General features: G+C 40.7%; 1 protein-coding gene across 1 annotated transcript in view; it reads right to left on the minus strand.

Annotated features, from left to right (window-relative positions):
- The window catches only part of galnt14 (UDP-N-acetyl-alpha-D-galactosamine:polypeptide N-acetylgalactosaminyltransferase 14 (GalNAc-T14)), a 222261-nt gene that overhangs the window by 67794 nt on the left and 127927 nt on the right, over positions 1–26540 (minus strand). The window contains exons 3-4 of the mRNA XM_030721305.1: positions 15541–15639; positions 4889–4956 (exon numbers count right to left, since the gene is read on the minus strand). Coding sequence (XP_030577165.1) covers positions 4889–4956; positions 15541–15639 — 167 coding nt within the window. The remainder of the gene's footprint in view (positions 1–4888; positions 4957–15540; positions 15640–26540) is intronic.

Raw genomic sequence — 26540 nt, forward strand, 5'->3', positions numbered from 1 at the left:
TTTTAACAATTGCATGTTGAAAAAACATCGAAAATCAGGAGTTAGTACTGAGCCACCTGCTGTAAATCCTGTTCTGTAAGGGTGTTGCAGGTTTTGGAGTTCATGTTTTAAGGTATATAATTATAAGAAGATTTTTGTTCTTTGCAGTTTGTCCATGGTGCGGTGCAATGAAAAAATTTAGCAAGGCAGCCTGATGATTATGTGTGAGCAAACAACAAGACATTTACTAAAGCCTACTCTGCAGACCTAGACTAATTGTCCAGGTAATTATCACTTTTAGCTGATGAAATCGAGAGCATGTGTTTACCTTAGACTGTATCTTAAAAAAATGATAAACTGATGTGTATTCTTTATAATGCCTACCAGGGGTACCTCATCAGCTGCCCAAAAAAAAAAAAAGTTAACACAGAAGTCCAGGAGAAAGCAACATTGCTTTTCACTTAAATTATCACTTTCCTGATGAGTAAAATTTCTTAAAAGCTAATTTTAAATCTTATCGAATACAACATGATGTTGATTATGTCAATTATAGCCCAAAAGCAGAGTGTGCTCTAGGGCAGACAGACAGTGTCCTTGGTTTTATAGTCGGATTCACCCCTCACTTATCATGTCCAGGATAAAAAAAATAAATGAAACAGTGGGTGATGTCACAGTGGCTAAATCCATCTTTTGTTTACAATCTACAATAAACTCTATGGCCAAAAAGTATTCGCTCATCTGCCTTCACACACACATATGAAATTAAGTAATATCCCATTCTTAATCCAGAGGCTTTAATGTGATGTGGGCCCACCCTCTGCAGCTATAACAGCTTCAGCTCTTCTGGGAAGTCTTTCCACAGGTTTAGGAGTGTTTATGGGAATTTCTGACCATTCTTCCAGAAGCACATCTGTGAGGTCAGACACTGATGTTGGAGAGAAGGCCTGGCTCACAGTCTCCCCTCTAATCCATCCCAAAGGCGTTCTATCAGGCTGAGGTCAGGACTCTGTGCAGGCCAGTCAAGTTCTTCCACACCAAACTGGCTCATTCATGTCTTTATGGAGCTGCTTTGTGCACTGGTGTGCAGTCATGTTGGAACAGGAAGGGGCCATCCCCAAACTGTTCCCACAGAGTTGGAGCATCAAATTGTTCCAAATGTCTTGGTATGCTGAAGCATTAAGAGTTCCTTTCACTGGAACTAAGGGGCCGAGCCCAACTCCTGAAGAACACCCCCACACCATAACCCCCCCTTCCACCAAACTTTACACTTGGCACAATGCAGTCAGACAGGTACCGTTCCCCTGGCAACCACCAAACCCAGACTCCTCCCTCTGATTGGCAGATGGAGAAGTGTGATTCATCCCTCCAGAGAACACGTCTCCACTGCTCCAGAGTCCAGTGGCGGCGTGCTTTACACCACTGCATCAACACTTTGCACTGAGCTTGGTGATGGAAGGCTTGGATGCAGCTGCCATGGAAACCCATTCATTCATGAAGCTCTCTCTGTTCTTGAGCTGATCTGAAGGTCACATGAAGGTTGGAGGTCTGTAGTGATTGACTCTGCAGAAAGTTGGTGACCTCTGTGCACTATGACCCTCAGCATCCACTGACCCCACTACTGTGATTTTACGTGGCCTGCCACTTCATGGCTGAGTTGCTGTCATTCCCAATCACATCCACTTTGTTATAATCCCACTAACAGCTGACTGTGGAATATTTAGCAGTGACTGGACTTGTTGCACAGGTGTCATCCTATCATGGTATCACGCTGGAACTCACTGAGCTCCTGAGAGCGACCCATTCTTTCACTGATGTTTGTAGAAGCAGTCTGCATGCCGAGGTGCTGATTTATACACCTGTGGAAGTGACTGGAACACCTGTGAATACCTTTGGCAATAAGCCTTCTTAGACAAATGCACACTTCTTTCTTAAATTTTATAAAAAAAAAAAACTTTTTGTATCTTCCCTTGTTTGGTATGAAAATATAGTTTAATGTAGAGACACCATGTAAACTGGTTTAGGTTTTGAATTGCTCTGATTAATGATAATGGAAAGATGAAAATGTAAGAAAGAAAACTTTGATCAATTTAGCTGCTGCTCAAGGCACACATTAAGAGTTACTCATGGTTGAGTGTTATGAAACTTTTAATAAAGGATGCATGCCATGTATTGTAAGATATGCACTCCAAATTAAAAAACTAACTCCTCACAGAGCTTTTTACTCTTAGACTCCAGCAAGTGGTTAGAGAGCAGTCGTTAATGTAACATAATTTCTAAAAAGTTATGACGCTTTTGGGGAAACAGCTCTTGAATTTCAGAAAGTTCACAGAATTTTACGATCATCTTATCTTTAAGAGGCTTCGGGGAAAATGGGCTGGATTTGCAATATGACAAGTTGATCTTCAAAACACTCAGCTGCCAAATATCATTAAATGAGAAATCTCACTGGGCTGATTTTGCTGTGCTCATTCATTTTTAAGGAGGACTGTGATGCACTCACTGTGGCTAAGTGCTCATTAAGCCTGAAGAGAAAAACAAAACAACAACAAAAAAACACCTAAAAAGAAGTTCTTGTTGGCGCTTCTATCGTTTTCTTGAAAATACTTCAATTGTGACTTAAAGTTAGAGTGAGCAAGATAAATACACCTGCAGCACCTGAGAAACCTTTAAGAATACATTTGTGTGAGTAAAATTAGACAAGGCTGCAGGAACAAATCAAATCTTATCAGGCAGCTTCAGCTCCTCCTGAAGTTTTCACTGTATGTTTGTGCTTTTCTTATCACCGCTCTTATGCCCTGACTGTAAAAACCAAAGTGCAAACACACTTTTTTTTCCTGATCATATCAAAGTCGGCTCACCAGAATTTATTTTCTAGCAGGACTGAACAGAAAACCGAAAACTGATCACAGCACGTTTGGTGACTGCTCCTCCTCTAAGAATTTTAACTGAATGCTTCAATTCTGCTCTGCTTCATTTAAAAAAAAAACAGCTGTTAAAAAAAATTATCCTAAAAAAATCGGATTCATTTTAAGTTATTTAACTACCCTGAGTAGTTATAATTAACTCCACTATGACCAGTACAGCATTAAAATGTGGCTGCACATTAATTTGACACAAATAATGATCCAGTGATTGATATATTACTTGGAAGAAGGCTTTTTGCTTAATGAGCGCTTTAATTTTTAATCTTCGGGGGCCCGGTGGCAAAAACAGGCCTCTATATAAATATTCTGATCATTTCACTTTATCATGCTACCTGTGATTAAGTAAATCAAACTGATTTATAGGACTTGGCACCATTTAAACTTTATATATAGTAAATAATGTAAAGCATTCAGATGATAGTTTTTGATAAGCTGCAGTATGATATAACTAGCACACTGTGTTAGTGGGATGAGCATCCTAGAAGCCATATTTGACAGTGTAAATTACAAGGTCAGAAATTAGAAAAAATGACAATTACACTAGCAACATAGTTGGTTACTATAATTAATAATTAATCAAATACATGGAAACAGCACATGAGAGTATTTTTAGCTGCTGATTAACCTGCGTTTGGTGTTCTAGTGGATATTTGGGGCAGCAGAAGGGTTGGTGTAGATTAATTAAAAATAAATCATAGTTTTCACTATCACACACAGACACATTCACAGGGGGCAGTATCCTGCCCAGGGCATTTTCAGCATCGCTAATGGAAAAACTGGCGATCGAACCTCCAACTCTTCAATTAGGGAGGAACAGCTGAATCAATTTAATGGTGTAAAAAGAGAAAAATATGTTCAATAAACACAAACAATATTTGTTAGCTGGATCAAATCATTCTTGATTTTGGTCTTTTCATTGGATTTATTTATGTGAAAAAAATGGGATTACTCCAGCCACGACCCCAGTGAGTCCTCAGATCACATCTTCTAAAATATTACATTTATACATCAGATGAAAATCCCACCCATCCATTTCTTTGGACCGGACTCGTTCCTGACCGATTGCGAGTGGTTGCTGGAGGTTGCCACCATAAATGCCTGTAGTTTCTTTAGAACACGTCAAAATATCTGCAAACATCTGCCAACTCCTCACTAAATGTAGTGAAACTTTTAAGAGTGTGATGCAAACCGGAACTGGAGACCTTCACCTTCAAAGTAAAAGTTGCACTTTTCGAAATGCGTTGTTTCCGCAGTAAGGCACATCTTTTACTGTGAAAGCGAACATTCTCTGTTTCCAGTTTGCATCACACTCGTTAAACTTTCACTACCTCTTGGTGGTTAGTTAGTTTTTGGTGTCTTCCACACAAGCTACAGGCAATGTGCTAGCTACTGAAGCAGTCACGAGGAGGTGTTTAATGCAGCACCAATTTCATCTAATGACCACCAGCAATCACGTGTTAGGGAATACACATTGTTCCATAGCAACCAGAGGTTGCCACCAACCAGTCTCTAAGTCCTGTCCGATCTCGAGGTCCTCATAAAATCTGTCAACAGACAGAAATGCAAGAAATGCTTGTTCCAGTTACTAAGAGGAAACAAAGTCACGCTGTTGTTGCTGATAAATATCCTTAGAGTCTGATGAATCTAAAATGGCCAGTTAATTTTTTGTTGTTATAGCAAAGTCTGTTATACGTTCACTGGAACTTTATGTCCCTGTGGAGATGGACCGGGCACATCTGCAGACAAGACAGTGTTCACCCTGTGCGTGGGTTTCCTTTTTGACCCAGAATGGAGGCAACTTTTTAAAACTCCATTTTAATCCTGAAGCTGTGGACCCAGCTGCTCTGAACACATTCCTCCCTCTGACCTGTTTTGTAGGTCTCATCTTTGTTATCTCTGACCTGGAAGAGACCAGGAATGAGCGTATTGGTAGTGTGTGTGTGTGTGTGTGTGTGTGTGTGTGTGTGTGTCCAGCTGCAGCTCACCGTCGTCACTGAAGTCGTCCACCAGAATGATCTCATAGATGAGATGAACTGGGGTCCTGTTTAAAACACTGGAGATAAGAAAGACAAAAAAACCCCATTAGTCTCAAATATTAGTCAATTTGCACAAACATAAGTAAGCATTCCAAACAAATGCATAAATGCATGGCAATATACCAAAAGCTGACAAGTAAATGCCAACCTGCACTCACACACACACACAAACACACACTCAGGTGCTCATGAATCCATTACGTACACAGTGCACGCCATATGAAACAACATATTGAAAATGTCAGCCCAAATTCCTGTTATGAAAATGTATGACGTGTCGCCTCTAAAAAAACTATTTCATTAAAGAGGAAGATTGAAACATAAAAAATTCATAACTTTTACTGGAAGAAAATGAGAAAATGTGTTTTGTTCTGGGTGGGTTTCTGCTCCACTTTATTTCATTATTTCTACTATTCAATAACCTCTGCGTTCATCATGTCCTCTGGAGAAGTGTAAAGAAGGGAGAAAAGGAGTTTGAAAGGGAGAAGAAGAGAGATGAATGGAAGGGGGAAAGGGAGGAAAGAAGGGGAAGGATGGAGCTGGAAAAAGAGAAGATAAAGAGAAGTATGAAAAGTGGAGGACAGGGAGCGAAGGTAAAAAGGTTCACAAAAGTGCATGAAAGTTGAAGTAGAAGAAAATTGATAGGATCATGGATGGGGGATGACAGAAAGGTGCAGAGGAAGAAGAAGAAGAAAGCACACAGAAGGGAAAGATAGAAGTAAGAGGAAGTGATCAGAGAGGGTAAATGAAACAGAGAGAAGAAGGAAAGAGAAGAAGAAGGGAACCAAATGAGACAGAATAAGACAAGGAAGGGCAGAAAAAGGTGAAATGAAATAAGAAAGGTAAGAGATCCGTTCCTCTCTCATATTTATCCTATTCCAAAGGATAAATATGAGAAAGAGATACAGGCAGGCGTGGAAAGATAGAATGAGAAGGAGGAAGGAAGGTGAGACAGAGTGAGAAAACATGGATGTGAGGCAAGTATAAATATGGAAGTGAAAGGAAGAAAATGAAGAGAAGAAAAAGACTAAAGGAGAAGGGTGAGGGAGCATGAAGGAGAAAAAATGAGAGCACAAAAAGAAGGATTAGAAACGACAGGTGGGAAAGGAGAAAGAGAGGAGAGGGAAAAACAGAACAAAGATGAAGGGGAGTCGGGCTGTGAAGGAAGGGGAAAAGGAAGGAGCTGAGGAGGAAATGAGGAGGAGGGTTGTTAGTTGATTGAGAGTAAAAACAGGGAGGTGCAGTGTCTGGAGAAGAACGGCCGAGGTGAAAATTAGCAAGGGCCTAGTGAGGGATGGATGGAGGAGAGGTTGATAATGTAGAGGGAGGAGGTGTGGAGTGAACCTGAGTCTCTGGGGCACTGGACCCCATCAGGAGGAGTTATGGATGCTTGGAGGTAGAGGGTAGGAGAGGTGGGGCGAGATAAAAGATAATGAGGGAGGGGGGAAAGAGAGAGAGAGAGAGAGAGACAGGGTCAGGGAGAGATATGGCAGGATAGTAAGGGAGACAAATAACCCTGATGCTAACTCTCCCTTGCGCTCTCTCTCTCTCTCTCTCTCTCTCTCTGTGGGCCGAGCGCCAATCAGGAGAGATGGATGAATGGATTGATGGATGAGATGGAGACGAGGGGGAGGAGAAGTAGGAGGAAAGGTGTGGAGCAAGAAAATAAATGAAAGAGGGAGAGACGGGTGGAATCAAGATGGAGGGAGAAATAAAGATGGCGAGATGAGGTGATCAAGTAGAAAGAAAATAGTACATTTATCGCATTAGTTTCCATTAAATTATCCTCCATCCATCTATGAACCAGATATGAATGAAAGGACACACATCTCTTTTCTTTCTCTTGCTACAACTTTTCTTCTCCCTTTCACAACATCCCATTCCTCTCTCTCACACACACACACACACACACACACACACACACACACACACACACACACACACACACACACACACACACACACACACACACACACCGGAGTTCCCATTCTCTGGTTCACAGGCCACTAGCTATGAGGCTTAACCTCCCCTCAGGCGTGCTGAGGGAGAAGCTATCTTCAGCTCACAGAAAATATTATCACCGCTGACAATACCGCAGTCGGCTGCCACAGAATAGCAGCTCTATATCTGCGCTGCTCATTTCCAACACTCTATATATCAATTTTAGTTGAGAATTTTTTGAAAAATTTTCATTACCTACAGCAGCCATTTGGAGGGCGCTTTCATCCAAAGTGCCTTAAGAGCGTGCATTTTTAAGAGTGGCAGGTGTGGGTCCCGATGGGAATTTAACCTCACTCTTTGGCAGTGATAGTGCTGATCTTAAATGGTTGTTGCTGTGTGACTGCCAGGGTGAGGGGTTCAATTCCCGCAGGAGCCATGTATACTCGGTGTGCATGCACTCGGAGCAGAAGGAGGCACTTTGAATAAAAGCAATAAAAGCCGTCTATAAAATGCATATCTGTGATAGAACAAAATGAAAATAGCATTCTGTTGCTAATTAATCAACACATTACTCTGATAATGAATCTTCTGTAAACAGACTACACATCCTGTTTGCTAATAACTGATAACTAATAACTGATCAGGAGATAATTTCCTAGCCCCCAAGAGTATTTGACTCTTTGATGATGTCATCCTCACCTAGAAATGTCTTTAAATTCGGTGAGAAAAATATGATAAATGGCTCGTTAACACCTGAGAAAAAATCATCAGCCTCAGTGAAGCTGCAGATATCGGTCTGTGCTGCGTGCACTGATTCATACGCCCCCCTCAGTCAACACTTCACCTTGACCACTAACTGTGGAAATTTCTGCATCACCAAAACCTCGTCTAGCTTGATTTGTTAAACCATAAATTCCACCTTTGTTTGTGCACTGAAAAGCCTTCGAGAGATGTGTTTCTGAATGTGTGAAGTAAATAGAAAACCGGTTTTAGTTTGTCTTGGCACTCTGCTGCCCAGGTTTTTATTTACAGCTGAGAAGTGATGCTTTCAACTGTTGGGAACTCGATTTCTTCTGGCTGGTTGGTTATGGTAAAAACACACTGCCACTCTGTCCTTCATGTGGACGGGTATATGAACTGTAAATAAGCTTTTTTTTTTTCCATAGGTGAGAAGTTAATTTAGTTTTAAGTATTTATAGACTATGAGGCTTTGCTTGGGTCAAAATTCTGTTTTCGCCTTTTCTGTTCATACTTCAGCTCGGTTGCCTCCCTCTTTCTTCCAAACGCTCTCTGCCTGATTGCTTCGTTGACAGCCGGCTCTTCTGTCCTCTCCCCTGCTGGAGTAATTCATCACTCTTTTTTTTCTCCACTTGTGAATCTACCGATCTTTCCATTCATCCACATCCTGCCATCTTCCTCCAACCTATTTCTCTATCAGGATCTCTGACAGCAATGAGACATTTTCTATGCAGATGTCCAATATCCCTTAAATACATATTCTTAAAATATTTTTGATATCAATGCAATATTAAAATATATGGTATTAAATGCTGATGGATCTTTTTTTAAAAACTGTATATTTTGCCCTTTTCACTACGTCTTAAATCCATCTGTAGAAAATCTCTCTCTTGGAAGGAAATCCTGATTCAGCCACTCGATATGTTCTGTTCTGTCTTGCCACCAGTGATGCATTATGCCATATTTCTGCACCCAGTAAATACTGTCTCATCAGTGCTGATCTACCACTATACATCTACATTTATCAGCCTCAGTCTGAAATCAAAGTGCTAGTTTGTCCACATTAAATAAAGTCTTGTCCCCACTAATTTGCAGAGTTCTATTTTTATAGTCACTAATTACATTCTCATCATGACTGTTTATTTAGACGATGCTGTATGTATAAGCTCATCAGTGTTAATCTAATGTCTCACGGAAGCAATGAATGGTATCTAGATGGAAAAGCGTCTCATTACTAATGATATGTAATGTTACAGTATCATTTACATGCTGAGTACAACAATTATTCTGAGCGAATGCGGATGCCAAATACATTTATCTAGGAAAGGTTCGGTATTCAGCAACATTAAATCCTGTCTGATTTAAAAAACATATTTCACTGAGGTCTGTTATAGTCAAAAGAAGATTTTTCCATCTGCAGGGACTTCCTCGTGGTATGATACTGTTTCGCTATAATGTACAGAGGCAAATTTAAGAAAAACTAAACACAGCAGAAACATCTCATACCAACTGTCATGCACAGTGATGAAGGGGTGAGGATTTTGGGTGTGTTTTGCAGCCACAGGACCTGGGCACTTTACAATCATTGAGCCGACCATGAACTTCATGTGTATACTGAAGTATTCTAGAGTCAAATATGAGGCGATCTGTCCTACAGCTAATGCTTGGCCCCAACTGGGTCGTGCAGCAGGACAGAATGGTTGAAGAAGAAAAGAACCAAGGTGTTGCAATGGCCCAATTAAAGTCCAGACCTGCACCTGATTAAAATGTGACAGTGTATGAACAAATGTCCACAAACTTCACTTAACTGAAGCAATGATGTAAAGACCAGTGAGCCAAAATCCCTCCACAGCAATGTGAAAGACATAAAATCATATAGAAAATATTTACTCCAACCTACTGGTGCTAAAGGAAGCTACTGAATAATAGGATGTCCTGCAGAGAGCCCTGTGAAAATGTTCTTTTTCACACGATTGTACATGTTGGGGTTATATACAGGTGCTGGTCATAAAATTAGCTACCAGTACCTGCTTTAAGGACCATGGTATCCCTGTTCTTCATTGGCCAGAAAACCCGCCTGACCTTTAACACCATAGAAAATCTATAAGCTATGGTGAAGAGGAAGATGCGATACACCAGACCCAACAATTCAGAAGAGCTGAAGGCCACTATCTGAGCTACCTGGGCTCTGATAACACCTGAGCAGTGCCACAGACTGATTGACTCCATGCCACGCCGCACTGCTGCAGTAATCCAGGCAGAAGGAGCCCCAACTAAGTACTGAGTGCTGTACATGCTCATACTTTTCATGTTCATACTTTTCAGTTGGCCAACATTTCTAAAAATCCTTTTTTTGTATTGGTCTGAAGTAATATTCTAATTTTCTGATATACTGAATTTGGGGTTATAATCATCAAAATTAAAAGAAACAAACATTTAAAATATATCAGTCTGTGTGTGATGAATGGATATAATATACAAGTTTCACTTTTTGAATGGAATTACGGAAATAAATCCATTTTTTCATGATATTCTAATTTTCTGACCAGCACCTGTAATATACTGCTCAGAAAAATGGAACACTTTGAAAACAAATCAGATCTCAATGGGAAAATGCTGGATATGTATAAGGATAAAAACTGTGTTTGGAATGAAAGGATGCCACATTGCTTGATGGAAATGAAAATGATCAACCTGCAGAGGACTGAATCCAAAGTCTAAATGAAAAAATGATGCAGCAGGCTGGTCCATTTTGCCAAAATGTCATTGCAGCAACTCAAAATGGTCCTCAGCAGTTTGTGTGGCTCCTACATGCATGTATACATCCCTGACAACATTGGAGCACACTCCTAGTGAGACGACAGATGATGTCCTGGGGGATCTCCTCCCAGAGCTGGACCGGGACATCACTGAGCTCCATGATAGTGAGGTGCGACCTGTCGGCACCAGGTGGACCATAACATAATGTCCCAGAGGTGTTCTATTGGATTTAGGTCAGACGACTGTGGGGGCCAGTCTGTGGTATCAATTCCTCCAGCGACTGCCTGCATAATCTTGCCACATGAGGCCGGGTATCAAGAGGAACCCAGGACCCACTGCACCATCTTCCCAATACCTACTTACAGTCAGGGTGCTGTTGCCCAACCTGAAGAGGTCTGTGCATCCCTCCATAGATACTTCTCCCCAGACCATCACCAAACTGAACGATGTCACAACCAGCATTACAGCAGTGCTCATTCTGTTCCTGCTTGCAGAAAGGAGCAGATACTGGTCCTGCTGATGGGTTAAGGACCTTCTACAGCCCTGTCCAGCTCTCCTAGAGTAACTGTCTGTCTCCTGGAATCTCCTCCATGCTCTTGAGACTGTGTTGGGAGAAACCTTCTGGCAGTGGCTCATATTGATGTGCCATCCAGGAGTAGTTGGACTACCTGTGCAGCCTCTGTGGGTCCAGGTATGACCTCATGCTGCCAGCAGTGACACTGACCCTGGCCAAATGCAAAACTGGGGGGGGGGTCAGAAAAGATGAGGAGGGAAATATCAGTGTCCTCCACCTGCAAAAGTGTTCCTGTTTTGGGGGTTGTCTCATTGTTGCCCCTCTAGTACACCTGTTGTTAATGTCATGAAAACCAAAGCAGCTGATTAACAACCCCCTCTGCTACTTACCTGCCCACATCAATATCCCAGAGGTTTAATTGATGAAACTATACTCTGATTAAAAGGTTTTCTTTTAATTTTTTGAGCAGTGTATACAGAAACAGCAATGCACATTCATCAAACAATCCAGTGCATTTTAAACATATATCTTTTTTGCATCTAAAATTATGGTATTTCCTATGTATTAGAAACACTTTCTTATGGCTAGAAATGTTTTAGGTCAAAATGAAAGGGATAGTGATTCAGGTACAAGTATATGACAAGGGGCCAAGAGAGTGGGAGAAAGGATTAATAAAAACAGTGAAGTTCCAGAAGAAAGCAGGGACTATAAATCTGCCTCTTCCTCTGCCTAATAAATCCTGAGTGATCAGTTGTAAAGGAAGTGATCTGGACTCTTTACTGTGCACTTTTTAGGACCACTGAATCAGAAAGTGCTGAGCTGGTGCTGATCTAGATGTGGCATTTCTACACTTCCAGTGAGTGCTGGTTGCTGAGCGGAGCAGGATGGCTGCTTGGCTGGATTACAGACTGACTGATGGATCAAGTGGGTAATTAGATGCCTCCCTGAGGTTTATCTCCCAGGCAAATTTAAAGCTCGACCTTACTAAAGAAATACATTCAAACTGTACAAAAGGAAAGTCTGTTAAACTGGTACAAAGACTGTGGTTCATTCACTTTCTAATATTACAAAAGCAAGCAAAAATATCTGCAGACACCTCAAATCAAAATTATGTATATTTTAAGTATTGAGTATAACCAATAAAAGCAGTAAAAACAGGTGAACCCTCCATTCTAACTGACTCAGCAATGATGAACAGGGTTAGCAAAGACCAGCTGCTTCCTCATGCTAATTTTGTTAATGTTTTACATTTCTGTTACATTTTAGTTTAATTTTGTTGGACTATTTAAAAAAAAAAAGGGGTTTAAAAATGTTGCTGAGTGTGTAACTGTGCCTAAAATGTTTCCACAACAACAAAACACTTCAAAAGTGCCCATCTCCAGATTTAACAGCACTAACTTGAAAATATATATAATTTTATACAAAGCTGTTTGCTAGTCAACAGAAAATGGAAAAATGTCCCTCAAAGTAAGAGAATGAGTCCCTTCTCAACCAATCTTGTGCTTTATTTTGCAAAAACAGCACGTGTAACAGATATGTTGATAACACCCAGCGTGTGCGTGCTGCTCGGCACATGAAGGATGTAGCTTAATGCAGTTTGCGTGTCATTGTGTTTAGAGTGCCCTCACACAGAGAGAAAAAATGAACCACAATCAGCGGTTAATTGAACGAATGTAAACAAAAACACATGATAAGTGCAGGCTGGATATCAAAACAAATATCACACCAGGACATTTAATTAACCCTTTTCTCCACTCAATTAACATTCAGTGTGCATCTGGCTGCAGATGTAAAATGAGTTTAAAAGATAACGAACAGGGAAATGCACTAAACTCGATTTTATATGTATATATATATATATATATATATATATATATATATATGTATATATATATATATATATATGTGTATATATATATATATATATATATATATATATATATATATATATATATATATATATATATATATATATATATATATATATATATAGTCTTCATCTGTATGTGCTGCCACAGTAAACATGACATAACAGCACTGATCTCATACAATAATATTTGCAGTATTGGAGACGGTTTTTCTCTGATTCCCCCATTTCCATTTGATGCTCCTTTGGAAAAAAAAAATCGAGCCTTTGCAGCTCAAGAGGCTGCTTTACGTGAACACACACACGCGCGCACACACAGAGAACCAAAACAAGCTAAATCTATTAAAACCAAATATCCCAAAAGCTCCACATTTCTTTTTCCTGTCGTTCTCTCCCTCTCTCTCTCTCTCTCTCTCTCTCCCTCATGCAGCCTGCTTATCTCTTGCCCAGTGGAGACAGAGAAGATGAGATCAATTTTCAGGATCAGACCTTGATTAAATATCGACAAGGCCCGGGTCTCCCTCAGAAAGCAACTCTTTGATCGTAAGATGAAAAGCTTTCAAAGTACCCATCATTGTCTCCAATCAAACTTATTAAAGTTCAGCATGCATACTGCCGAGCCCTAAAGCACACAAAGGTCTAAAATTACAGCCCTTTGTAATGTAATTGTAGGCATTCAATACATTTTCAATGTTTTCAGAGTCCTTGAAGCAAAACATGATTGCAGATAGTAAAAAGAAAACTTATCTCTCCATTATCTGGCTATTCAAGTGTTTCTTTTTTCTTTTTTTTTTCTCCAGCTTGAATATTGTCTCTTGAAATTAGACTTCAATTGTCTGCTGTCTATGACTGAATGTCTTTTAAAGCCTCTTAAAAGAAGAAAAGTCTACAAAGTTTCACTAAACCCAAAATCTCTGGAAACTTTTCGTGAGCCAGTGAAGATGTCGGGATAAGGACAAAGAGTGATGTTGAAGCTTTTTTTTTCTCTCCAGTTCAATATTTTAACTCTCAGTTTAGTGTTTTGTCTTTTCTTCGGGGCAGCTTTATACACATTTGGGATTCGTGTGCTTGTGGAAATGTCTAGCAAGGTCTTTAGCAAGAACTCTATAATGCAGTTAAGCAGGACCACAAAGAACCGAAACATTCAGGGTACGTTTAGCCACATTTTTGATAGCCTGTAATGATATTAAACCCTTGAAACTATTAGTAAGCAGTGATAGCAACAAACAAACAACATGATAACATCTCAACTGATACATTTGTTTCAAAATTTCTCTCTCAAAAACAGTTGCATGTGCAGCTTCCAACTGACAAGATATTCCACAGGTCCTGTTTCATTACTCATATCATCACCAATTTCTGTCTGTTGCCTGTTTATGCTGTTGTCAGCTGCACTGACTCAGAAAATCTGCAAATGTCAAGTGATCTGTTGTAGCACCCTTAACTCGTCTGGGCTTCAGTTAAGTGTGCGTCACTCTCCCTGTAAAGACACCAGCTGAAGTACTGCTGTCAAAGTGGCCAATTACTGTTAAGACACCGCTCCTTTAGTGTAAACAAAAACAGGAATTGCTGCTTAACAGAGCTGAATTTCAACCCAATCATCAGCCACACCCACAACACAAAGGGCTGCAAAGTGTGAATGTATTCAAGATCTGAACACGTCTCTAAAAAATAAACACCAGCGACACACAACATGGCTTTAGGGAGAGATTGTCCCCAAGCACAGTTTTTTGATTGTGTGTCATTATTCTTTGAGGGCAAAATTTTATAAAGTTTATTTTGAGTGTCAAACTGATGAGCGTCTCTAAATGTCAAACCAAAACTGGACACTAGATGATTGGAAAAAGATTGTATCCATCAAAACCATGATTCTCATGCTGCCTGTTATTTCTGTTGTAAAAAACGTATTTTATTGTTATATTAAGTGGTATTTAAGGGCAGTAAAAATACATAAATATGTGAATTAATAAAAATAATACACAGCTTAATGTCTTTAATGTACATTTATCTGTAAATGTTTTAATGCCGAGCACAGCAGACTGAAGCAGCGTGGAAGCTTCAGAGGATCTACAGCACCCTGGTGAGCACCAACGTTCAAAATTCACAAAGTAAAAATACAAGGCAGCTAAACTACTTCTAGCTCCAAGTCACCACTGCACACACACACACACACACACACACACACACACACACACACACACACACACACACACACACACACACACACACACACACACACACACACACACAGAGCCAAAGGGAGCAGAGGGGCCCAGGGAGACAGATTGTCTTTTAATTGGTTGAAAACTGCAGAGCTGTGAGAAGGGCTGAAGGGACACACACACACACACACACACACACACACACACACACACACACACACACACACACACGCACACACACACACACACACACAAACCACAAAATGTCCTCTGTGATAGTGAAGAGACGTAGCCAGTCCCTGCTGACTGACTGGTATAATGAGCTGAACTCAGGCCAAAACTTTGTATGTGTGTGTTTGTGTATCTGTTTGTGCTGAATGTGGTTGTGGTAACCTGCTGACAGAATGATGGTTCAGAGATTGAGGGTCAAGAGAGTGTAAACGTATGTGTGTTTGTGGAGGCTTTGCTGAATGTTTCTGTGCTTATCAGCCACCATCTAAGATGCAATTTAATATTTAAAAACTAATACCCAAAATCCTCCCTGATCCCTCTCTGAGCTATGTAGCACAATTTTTTACCAATGAGTTCTGCTGTATAAAAGTCTCAGATGTGTGTTTACCTCTTAATGGTACGCAGCAGAGTGGATCTGGCCTCATTGTGAAAGGTGATGATGATGGAGGTTGAAGGAAGGTCCGAGTCGTAGTGAAGAGTGGTGCACCTACAGAAAGAGAGAACCATTACTGAATACAAGCAATCCACAGACTCAGGGAAAAGCATGTCACATTGTAAAATGATTAATTGAAAGACAGATAAAAATGAACTGTTCTGAAGGTAAAGTCCAGTAAATGTTGAATGAGCGAAGAATCCTCCAACTAAACGACCATAAACTGTCATTTGTTCAGCTGAGCTCACTGTCAGTTCCCAAAGTGCAGCGTGTTGACTTTCCAATCATGATGAAACAAATTTGGCCGGGCCGGGAGGATTTGGGTTGGTCCACCATGACCAGTGAGACCACCGCATCAGCTGACGGCTCAGCTCGTGTCCATCTAATGTTTAATTGTCAAACCACCTCCATACTAGTTCCTCCCTCCATGCTCTGTCTGACTGATTAGTGTCACGTCTGTTGTCACTGCACGTCTGCTCTGTCCTGTGGGTGCTGCTGTTCTCCCTGCCTCTGGTGTTCCATATATCCACATAGAAAAAAAACCCATGCTACCAAATATAAAATTACTAACAATGGAAATGACAATCTTCTTTTGACTATAGTAATAAAACAAAAAAAACAAGAAAACCCACTTGAAATATTTCACCACACACGTAATGATGCATGGAAGTTTATCTCTTTGGGTGGGCCTGCCCTCCAACCGTACTGGTCTTTTCTGCAGACCAATATCTACCTTTTAAAATGAAATTAAGCGGTCATGTACGGAAGTGCATGTGAATAACGTGTTCAGTTTTCTCCGGCAAGTCCTGAAAAAATACGTAATTATGAATTTCCTCAGAGTGCTGAAAGGTGTACGTGGACTAACTGGCACAAATTGCAACCACAAACATTAAAACAATAAATAAACTATCCCTTTTTTAATATATATATAAAACCACATGCCACGAGAAGCCACGGGTAGAAGTGCTCTTTTTGGAAACACTCATATTTCAGGGCCTGCAGAAACAACTGGTACTGTTGTTTGGATTGGAGGACATGTTACCACTCACACCATGTGACCGTAATGACCCACACCTTGATTCACACATTGGCTCATGTGACCCTGGTGTATTAGACAGACAGACAGACAGACAGACAGACAGAGTGTGTTTCAGTGATTAATATGAGATTATTTCCTATATTCCTGGAATTACTTTATTTTAAAAGATACCAGAGTGCTATTGTCTTCAGCTGTATACCATAACACATACATGTAAGCACACACACACACACACACATACAGTAACCAAGTGATCAGACCAGACATGCTGAAAATGAATTATAGATGATCACCACTATGCTCATTAAAATACATTGAAAAGCATTGTGTGCTGGGTCAGCAGCCTTTTCTTCTAAAAGAGCAGAGGCATGTACACACACACACACCCACACACACGCACGTCCAGACGCACTGTATAATGAGAAGACTGGCCTTTACCTATCAGATTGATGGATTGGTGACATTTTCCAACAGAAACAGTCTGCTTGGTCTGTTCTGGCCTTTATTTTTAAGAAGCTCACCTTTTTCAAATGTGTGTGTGTGTGTGTGTGTGTGTGTGTGTGTGTGTGTGTGTGTGTGTGTGTGTGTGTGTGTGTGTGTGTGTGTGTGTGTGTGTGTGTATACCTAAACACACTGCACCATTAACCAGCCGAACATGAGCTTTTCTGCAGCTCACCTAATCTACTTCTGTAATGTGTTTCATTATTTGTTTGCAGAAGGCGACGAGGTCAGAATATTCAATTAAAAATTCCACACATAAGCAAGAAAAATGTGATTGGTTTTACCCATTTCCTTTGATCTAAAAAAAAGTTCCCTGTGTTATACTGTTACAAGAGGATCAATACAAAATGTGAAATATAGAAGGCATTATTTATAAGAATGTGGCAGATCAAATACTAGGCCTTTGACATACAGTTTTGTATTTAATAAGTGAAAAGCATGCTCTACTGGGGTGAGATCAGATGACTTGGCCACTGAAGAAATCCTGTTTCTCTGCCATGAGAAACTCTTGGGTTGCTTTTGTAGTTTGCTTTGGGCCGTTATTCATTTGAACTGTGAAGTGCTGTCTGATCAGTTTTGCAGGGAGTATAGCCCTCTGCAGCTTACAATTCATCCTGCATGCATCACCAATAAACACTAGTGGCCCAGCTCCACTGGCAGTCACATATGCCCATGCCATAATGTTTGACCGATGATGTGGTATGCTTCAGATCATGAACCACTTCTCTCCTTCTCCATTCTTCTCTTTTCCCATCATTCTGGTTCAAGTTAATCTCGGTTTCATCTGTCCAAAGAATTGTTTCCCCTTCGAGCTGTTCAGGCTGTTAAAACAAAATCTGAACAGAAATGACTGATTTACTGTTTGTAGGTAAGCAAAAGTCTCACTAAGTGCAGCTCCGATTGATCAGAAATCTGCTGTCTTTGATTCACTTTATTTGATCGCTTTAAAGGCGACGCGATTCATTTTGTAACACTGAGTTAAATTTACGAGTGTTGCAGCAGTTCACGACTATCTCCAAGCATGTTCATATCACAGTGCTTAAAAAAACCAAGACCCAACATATTTCCCAGGAAGAAGGATCAGTGAGCTCCTCCCTGTTGTTGCCAAATTTTATAGCTTAAAAGATAAGATATATATATTTTTGACAGAAAAATCTAAGGCAAAAAGACGTATCTACTTTCCAGACGTGAAAAAAGAAGATACCAAAAACACTTTAAAAGTCTCTGAAGTTTACCTTCATTACCCACATTCATGCCTCAGATAACAGTGCCTATGGATTCATCCACTAAACATAAACATTGTTTCCAATCTTGGAAGACAACCAAGACTGAGTCAGCTGGGTCATGCGTAATTATTTCACAACACATTCAACAAGAACTAATATCAAATCAGCCGAGTTTTTGTACCAGCAGTTCTTCTGTGCCACATTTCCAGTATTTTGTGGGTTCAACTCGGTGTGCATCATCTGAGTGTCCTTGAGCTAAACATCGAACCTCCTCTTGAGATCTGCTGTGGGTTAGAACACAAGCGCAACTCCTAATTTGTTGTATTAACAGGTCGGCACGCAGCATCAGTCAGTGCGCACGAGCACCCGGCTGTGAAATAATACCATCAGCACCTCATTAACTCGCAATTTGATTTCTCTTTTCTTTTTTTTCCTCTCCCTCCCTCTTTTTTTTTTTTTTGGTGTTTGGAGGAACAGAGATGAAGTAGGAAAACAATATTTCCAAAGCAGATTTCAGAAGTTAAACACAGTCCTTTTTTTGGTTTCCCTTTTCTCTCACGATACCTGTTTGGGTTGGGTTTCTTTTAGGGTTTTGAGCTCCTTTGAGGTTTTTGTATTATCAGGTGTTTTCTAGTTGTTGAGATTCTGATCTTCTTTTTATTCTCTAGGATCCTTACATAGAATGAGGACTAATGGGTACGTTCTAGTTAATGTTACTGTTTATCGAGAGTTATTCATATTCTTGTGTTTTCCTTCTATTTTGGGGTTTTTAATTCTAGCCTCCCAAGTGGCCCACAGATAAGACACAGGGGGCCACTTGGGAGGCAAGAATAAAACCCCAAAAATAGAAGATGAACCTGAACCTGAACAGAGACGAGAAAGTCTCTGTTCAGGTTCATTTTCTTGGTATTCTTGGATTCACTTTGTTTGTCTGCTGTAGTTTTTTTGAATTTTTAACTCTTTTTCCTCATAGCACAAACTTTACACTTACTGTTGTTTCCTGCCTTTTTTTTTCATCTATATAAATTATATTAAAATTGATTTCCTCAAAGAAAAATGAAAGATTATGATCAGCAGCCCCAGAATAGAATAGAATGCCTTTATTGTCATTATACAGGATGTACAATGAGATTGGAGGATTGGACTTTGCTCGTAAATGTGATGAAAGATGGTGATCACCTAAGTCGGTTTAGGGATGAAAACGTTCCTCCCCAGGTGTGTTGCAGGAGAGGTCATAAGATGTGCTACTGAGACGTGTATGTATTACCAGCTCGGGTCCTTTACCAGAGGCCTGGGAGCTTGAGGGTCCTGTGCAGTATCTTAGCTGTTCCCAGGATTGCGCTCTTCTGGACAGAGATCTCAGATGTTGTTCCAGGAATCTGCTGGAGCCACTCTCCCAGTTCGGGGGTCACTGCCCCGAGTGTTCTGATTACCACAGGGACCACTGTTACCTTCATCTTCCACATCCTCTCTAGCTCTTCCCTGAGCCCTTGGTATTTACTGAGTTGGTTAGCCATCACCAGTTTGTCCGTCTGTATCTGGAAGTCCCACAGGATCTTAGCTCGATCATTCTCCCATTTTGGCCTCAGCACTTCCAGCTCATACTCGGCACAGATTTTCCTGTATACTATGCCAGCAACTTGGTTATAGCGTTCCATGTATGACCTGCCTGTTGCATCTTGCACCATGCTGTTATGTGCTGGATTGTCTCAGGGATATGCCAGGATTAGTACCTCTGTGCTGTCAGTCAGTCCAGCTTTGTCCAGCCATTGGTCGGATTTTTCTATATCAGCCACTTCTTCTACGGTACCTGCTGGTGGTGCCGTGCAGAGGCCTGTCCTTCCATGATGGCACAAAAATGGCATATTATAAAACAAGTGACTGGAGAAAGGCACTTTTGCCTTTACAGGGTTGCACATTAGGTATATTGTCCACATCACATTGATGTGTGTACATGAGTGTGCATACTTCATGCTCCACAAACCCCTTGTATAACAGGTAAAATAGGCTACACAGAGTCCCTACTGACTTCACAGTGGAGTACTATTTTATGCTACTGCTGCCGTAGTTTAGTAGGAACACTTGACACATTTGCATGTTGTCAAACTTTACATGAAATGCAAGGAAGTGAATGTGACTTTTGATATGTGGGTAAATTTGGGATACACATACGCACACACACACACACACACACACACACAGAACATCATTGCAATCATTGTTTCTTTGAATTCAGATTTTTTTTTCTGTATTTTTTTGCTTCTTTTCTTCCTTCTTCCTTTACTCTTTCCTTTTCCATTGTCTCTCCCTTTTTCTGGGTGAGAGCAGGAATATATATATTTGTCATATCATATCCCATCATGCCCCTCTCTGCCTCCTCCATCCCCCTATCTCCCTGTCTCCATCTCTGGTTTTTGCTGCAGTTGATTTATTCAGCAGCTCTACCAGAGAGGAACGATAAGAAGATAAAGACGAGCCGCTTCTGTGTGAGAGTCTGTATGTGTGTGTGTGTGTGTGTGTGTGTGTGTGTGTGTGTGTGCGTGTATACGTTTGAGAGAGAGAGACTGAATGAAAAATGATTGAGGTCGAGAGACAGTGACAGACATTCAGAGAGAGAGAGAGACAGAGATGTACAGATAAAAGTTGTGCTGACAGTTGACTGATGTTAGAGTTGATATGAACAAGCTTTTATACTCCCAAAGCGTGTGCGTGTCTGTGTGTGCGTGTGTATTAGTGTGTGTGTGTGTTACCTCCCTGTTGCGTCAAAGCTAAAGAGAACACACACAAACAGAGAAGGAAGCAGGGGAATGCGGGAAAAAAAGATGGAGAAGAGGGAACAGAGATACAAACTAGGTGTGAGAGAAGAGGAGAAGAGGAAGAAAAGGATGTGAGATGCTGTGATGACAAAGTAAGGAGAGAAGAAGATGAGGGGATTCAAAGTGACAAGAAAATGAATCTATGATATAATACAGAGAGGGATGATTAAAGGAAAGGAGAGCAGGAAGTGTACTGTAAGTTAAAAAGGAATAAAAGAGAGCAAAGAAATGAAGAAATGTCCATGCTGTAAAAACAAGGAAACAGACATCAGAGGGAAAATAGATGAGACTGAAAAGATGGAAGCAGAAGAAAAAAACAAGGCTACAAGAAAGAAAGAGAAATAAGAAGTGATCAGAAGTGATTCTCAATTAACATCTATTATTAACATAAATCACAAAAAAAATCTGTTCATCCACTGGAGATAAAAAATAAGAAACACAAACGCAAAAAAGGCAGAAACGTTTTCATTTATCAGCCAAAAACACTAAACTGGACCTTTAACATCTCCCCGTGTACTCCCTCCATAAAGCCCATTCTGAAGCTGCATCGCTCTGTTCTGCCCACAGTTTGTTAACAGGAAAGTGATGAAGAGGAAAGGAGACGAAGACCCAGAGGAAACAAAAGCACAACAATGCAAAAAGAGAGAGATAAGAGAAAGAGGGAAAAAAGGGGAAAGAAGAGGAGAGGAAAAAAATGATAGCATATGAGAAGTGTGTTTAGTGAATATTTCTGCTCAGATGGTGGGAAAATAATTTATATTTGATGAGGAGCGGCTGCTGTTTGTGTGTTTGTGGTTGTGAAAGTGTACGCTGGCTCATCAAAGTTCATCTGGAGGTGAGATAAACGCATGAAAGGGGAGGTCAAAACCGACACACACACACACCCACACACACCCACAAACACACACACAGTCCCTCTCTGCAGGCGGTGGCGGCCGACCTGTCAAAATGTGTGTTCGTGCTGCAAAATACTAATGGGCCCTGATGTAGCCCTGAGATACTGTCAGACCTGCTCTCACACACACACGCACACACGCACACACACACACACACACACACATACCTGCTTGCAGCCTCCGATTAACACCTCCAACACTTTTCTCTCCCTCTGTCCTTCACTTGTTCTGCCTCTCAGCCTTTTTCTGTGCCCCCCTGTCCAGCTATGTCTCCCTCCTGGCAGAAAACTCACCGACACAAAGACACAGAGACTTTGCAATCGAGAGGAGATCGTTTTGGGACTGAATTCTGTCACATGCTGGTAAATGGTTTCTCCTCTCGATGGAACACGTTGGTCACTGATCTGGATCCTCCAGCACAAACACTGAACAGCTGGTTTATAATTACTTGCATAAATGATTCATACATAACTCTCTTCTGTGTCTTTTCAGAATGCATATCAGTACAAAATATGACAGATGAGTAAACTATACTGTTTTTAAAAAAAAAAAAAGTAAGGGAATGCATGATGAGAGCAGGTGCACACTAAGAGTCTGCTGAGGCGAATGCTGCCTGCAGCATCATCTGTGAAGAGAACAGGGTGCCGGTGGTGAAGGGTCTCCAATCAGTCTGCATGGTGCTGGTCTGTGAACACAGATCCCACTAAAGGACGCTGGGCTTCACGCCACCCTGGAGTCTGACACTTTGGTCAGGAACATGCACATGAGGAGCCCCCTGGAGGTAATTTTGTAGGGCTCTAGCAGTGCTGTTCCTCCTCGCACAAAGGAGCAGATACTGGTTGAGACTGTGACACAGCAAACCTCGTTTCATGTTCCATCCCAGAGAAGCTGGACTAGCCAGGCAACCTGAATGGGCTGCAGGTACTGTCTCATGCTACCAGCAGTAATGAGGACACTAAGAAAAAGGAAAATCTGATAAAAATCAGCCAAGAGGGATAAAGAGAGAGCTATGGTCTGAAGCCACCACCTGCTAAACCATTCCCTTTGGGGGATTGTGTTGTGGTTGCCTCTCCAGTGAACCTGGTGTCACTCTCCTTTGCGCTTTGATTTCTAAAAATCAAGTCCACCAAGACAGACACCAAGACAATCATTAAGCAGCAAATATTGGAAAGCTTGACGTATGGTGGGGAAAATATGACCTGTCAAGATGTGTGGATGCCCTGGTTCACCTTGGTAAGCAAACACGCTAAACGATGCTGCAGCTCTGAGTCACCTCAAGTGTTCTGCTGTCATAGAGGAAACAGTCTCATCAAAGTTTACACAGCGATCTGTCCTCCTGCTTCCCAGCATCATTAATGGGGTGTGTGATTGTTACCATTATCACATGATGCGTTTCTATCATTTATTTTGGTATTCAATTTGGTTTGTTAATTGGATTCATTGTGAATTGAGTTCATTGTGTTGATGATTGTTTTTTCATTTACTTCTTCTGTGGCTCACCCGTGTTTTGTGGGAATCAGCTGTTAATTTGTGTTAGTAAAGATGGTTCTGCATATTAGGTCCTGAGCAGTGAGTAAAAAGGACACAAGAGCAGGAGGGAGAGTAACATTTAAGTTATATATCATCAGGGACAAGTATTATCTTTATGATTATCTTTATTTATATTCTGGTTATTTGTGTTTTGCCCACCCTTTCCCTACCTGTGCAAATGGTAGGACCCTCTAGTTTTACCTCTGTACACCACTGCAGTGGATTATGTCTCAACTGATCATGATGTGTTTCAAGTTCAGACTCTCAGCTTTAATTCAAAGGATTTAACAAAAGTTCAGCACAAACTGTTCAGGAATTACAGCTGTTTTTATACACAGTCCCCCATTTCCAAAGGCACAAAAGTAATTGGACAATTGACCAAAGAACAGTTATATGGCCAGGTGAGGTCTGTTCTCTCACTAATCCATGATGAATTAAAAAAAGAAGTTGACTCCACGTGTTGAATTTGTATTTGGTAGCTGTTCGTTAGGCTGAAAAACTATAAGAAGCTATAAGAGAGAAAGCAAAAATGCTGAATGGCCAAATCATCAATCAGGTACATTTTTAAAAAGGAGGAAGGTCCCGGGCAACTCCGAGGCAACACAGGAAGGCCTGGAAGACCGCAGACGGGAACTAAAGTGTGATGAGCAAAAGATCCTGTCAAATATGTTTATCAGTACGAAAGCTTGTTTCCGCCACTAAAAATAAAAATAAAAGTAAAAAAAATCACCATCAGTAACTCAAAATTTGAGTTAATAAGTCAGAATTTTTGAGAAAACAACTCAAAATTTTGAGTTACAGATGGCAATTTGTTTTCTTTAGTGGCAGAAACAAGCTTCCATATATCAGTTATTAAATACAAAACTAAATTAAAAAAAGACCCACAAACAAGCAGCAACTGAAGGTGGCTGCAGTGAAGGCCTAGTAGAACATCTCTAGGGAAGAAATGTAGCATTTGGTGACGTCTGTGGGTTCGAAACTTCAGGCAGAGCTGAAAAATCTGTCCTTCAGTCACAGCTTGATTGTCTGATTTGAAATCCACTGCGGTGGTGCACAGAGGCAAAAAAGTGTAAATGTTCAAGTACAGAGACTGAGTAGGAGAGGACAGAGAAGGTGATTTGGTTTCCCTCCGTTTGCTCGAATCCCCTCAAACTGTTTTATTTTGTTTCATAAAGGTTTTGTTAATAAATCATGTACTTTATTGCCACCTACTCCTCACTTAAAGCCTGCTTTTGTAACAGCCCTTTACAACCTTCTGGGTCCAAACAACGACAACTGGTACTGGGTCTCAGTATTACACCCTTCCTGTTAAAAGAGGAATTCTTGCTTCTTATTATCACAATTAGATCATTGGGGTTCCCCCTCTAATACTACAGTCTTAGCATCAGAGCCGGTGGGTCTTAACCTTACAGCATAAGGGGCCTCATACAGTATGGTACAACAGTCTTGAGCCCTGGGAAATGAAAAATAGGTGCAGTAATTTCCTAAAACATACAAATATACATGGAAATGCAGCCTATAAGACAAGAGAGATGGAAACGTGTGTGTGTGTGTGTGTGTGAGTGTGTGTGTACGTGTGCAGATAGAAATTAGCTGAGAGCTAAATCTGGTACAAAGCATCTTTTCATTTTATGTGATTAATGCTTTTTGTACATGATCCCTGAAAGGAATAAACTTTGTCATTTCTTTAAGCAGCCTTCAGGAAAAGTTCTCCGGGCTTCTTGAAGGACATTCAAAGCTCTTTTTTTGGATGTTGGCTGCCTTTGGTCCCATTCTGTATCCCACACCGCTTCAATAATGTTGAGGCCCATAACACCTGGTGCCCAGTTTTTGCATAAATTGACATACCTCATAGATTCAGCTAAAGAAACGGGAACAAATTATGTGTTTTTGCAACAGGCTGCTGGTAACAAAGCGCCTAAAGCTATCACTTCAAACTGGTGCTTTGCTAACTTATCTGTTATGTGTAGACACAACACAGGCTCATCCCTTAAGTTCGGTACTTTTTTTATTATGTGCCTTAAAAAAAAAAGTCTTCTGGAAATGGCCAGGTTCAAGAACTGGACTGAGAACCTGGAGAACTGTTGCTCACGACCACATTAAAAAGTCTTTTGCACAGTTCTGTATAAATAAAACTGAAACTAATTTCCCGAATATTAGTTTTTACTCGAGATCAGAGACTCGTCTAATTACTCCACTTGAGACACAAAAGCAAAACAGTGAAATCGCCTAAAACTAAACTCGCACTTGCCCCCAAGCGCTGCATCCTCAGGACTCTGTTCCTGCTGTTTGCTTTTAATGGTCTAAACTTCCTGTGCTCCTCTGTGCATCTGCAAACATAAAGGAATCATCAACTTCTTTTGCAACAGTGGAAAGTGCTCAGCGTATGCAAACAGAGTTCACTGAAAAGTTACCTTTTGTTATAAAAAAAAAAAAAGAATGTGCGATTCTCAGGAATAAATGTGGGAATTATAAGTATAATATCATTCTGCTTTTACGTGGGCGGCATGATATGGAACAATGTCAGTTTAATCTGAGCAAAGGAGCAGCACGCCTGCTGGAGGAAGATATTTTGGTAAGCTTTTCACCTCTGGCCTTTCCTTTTTTTCTTCTCTATCCACTATCTCTGTCTCACTTCTATTCAGGTGTTCACAGAGGAGAAGATGGCCTAGTTTTGGCTGGTTAGGCAACAGCCATTTACATATTTATACACACCGACGGTGAATGAGGGAGCAGTGGATTTCATTTCTCCTGAATGAGAGGAAGAGAAGAAAAGAGGGAAGAAACAGCAAGGGACAGTTGATAATGCTTCATTTCTCCTTTTACTGGAAAATTCCATTAGGAAAATTTCCGAGTCAATGACTCCAATGAATGAATAGCTCAAATGAATAGTTTCTGTGGATTCAACTATTTTAAATGAGGCAGGTTCAATCCTTGAAAGGCATTT

This window comes from Archocentrus centrarchus, chromosome 24, assembly GCF_007364275.1.
Source record: "Archocentrus centrarchus isolate MPI-CPG fArcCen1 chromosome 24, fArcCen1, whole genome shotgun sequence".
Taxonomy (NCBI): Eukaryota; Metazoa; Chordata; class Actinopteri; order Cichliformes; family Cichlidae; genus Archocentrus; species Archocentrus centrarchus.